The sequence below is a fragment of the Arachis duranensis genome, chromosome 5, assembly GCF_000817695.3.
Source record: "Arachis duranensis cultivar V14167 chromosome 5, aradu.V14167.gnm2.J7QH, whole genome shotgun sequence".
Lineage (NCBI taxonomy): Eukaryota > Viridiplantae > Streptophyta > Magnoliopsida > Fabales > Fabaceae > Arachis > Arachis duranensis.
The window spans coordinates 99,028,877-99,030,179 of NC_029776.3; the positions used below are offsets into that span (position 1 = coordinate 99,028,877).

A 1,303-nucleotide genomic window follows, 5' to 3' on the forward strand; every position below is an offset into this window, starting at 1 on the left:
AGCTATAGTCAAGGAAACATTAAGATTGTATCCAGCAGCTCCTCTAGCAGCACCTCATGAATTCACAGAAGATTGCAATTTAGGTGGATATCACATCAAAAAGGGAACTCAGCTAATTACAAATATTTGGAAAATCAATACCGATCCTTATATTTGGTCAGATCACTTGGACTTCAAGCCAGAAAAATTCCTCACAACCCACAAAGATATCGACGTTAAAGGCCATCACTTTGAATTGTTACCGTTTGGAGGTGGTAGACGTATTTGTCCCGGAATTTCATTTGGCCTTAAAATGCTTCACTTTGTTTTGGCGAGCTTTTTGCATTCCTTTGAAATATTGAACCCACCTATTGAATTTGTTGATATGAGTGCAACTCTTGGATTGGTCATTGCTAAAACTACTCCACTTAAGATCATGGTTAAACCACGTTTATCTCCCAACTGTTATGTAAACATGTAATTAACACTAGCGTTAGTTGTGTGCTTTCGTGTATTGTCACTTTGTTAAGTCCTATACTTGAACTAGTTACCTGGTGTTGTGATCCATTATGATTATGTGCATCTATCGCTGCTTAAACATAAAGTTGTAAAATCAAATGATGGTGATTTCGTGATGTAGATGATCGAAATGTCGCTTACTTTTAGTAATTAACAAGTATAATTATCTCCACGTCATAAAATTGAAATTATAATTTTAAATTATTTTTTAAAAATTAATTTAAATTATAATAATTTAATTAATAAAAAAGTAACATTGTTTGTTTATTTTTTTAATTTAATATTAATTAGATTAATTCAAAAATAATTATTAATTAGTTTTAATAATTTACTTTTTTTAATAAATTACACATATATACTGAATATGATCAAATAATATAGTAATAGTTAAATTTACCAATAAATATATTGGCTATTATCACACTATAAAACAAATTAAATATAAAAGCTATTAGCATTTATAAATCTATAAAATCGTACTGTCTTTGATTCGTGCAAGGGTTTACTTATCAAATAAACTTAAAATATAAACAAAAAATATTTATAAAATGGACCTAGCATTATTTAAAAGAATCATGGAAAATAATCAACTTACCTTATCATCTATGAAAACCATTTCTTTGTAAGTCGTCTTGTTCTTGTCAAATTTGAATGGACTTTCCATAACCTTATAATTATTGCCTTTATTTTTCAAACTTTTTTATTACATAATCTACCATAGGTAACACTACTGTTGATAGAATCGCAGTTAGTAGCCCTTAGGTATGAAAAATAATAAACAAAAGAAGATCTATATATGAGGTAC

General features: G+C 28.2%; 1 protein-coding gene across 1 annotated transcript in view; it reads left to right on the forward strand.

Annotated features, from left to right (window-relative positions):
* The window catches only part of LOC107490967 (cytochrome P450 82A3), a 3,044-nt gene extending 2,425 nt beyond the window's left edge, over positions 1-619 (forward strand). Inside the window, exons 3-4 of the mRNA XM_021143990.2 lie at positions 3-418; positions 527-619. Coding sequence (XP_020999649.1) covers positions 3-418; positions 527-619 — 509 coding nt within the window. The remainder of the gene's footprint in view (positions 1-2; positions 419-526) is intronic.
* The last annotated feature ends 684 nt before the right edge of the window (positions 620-1,303 follow it).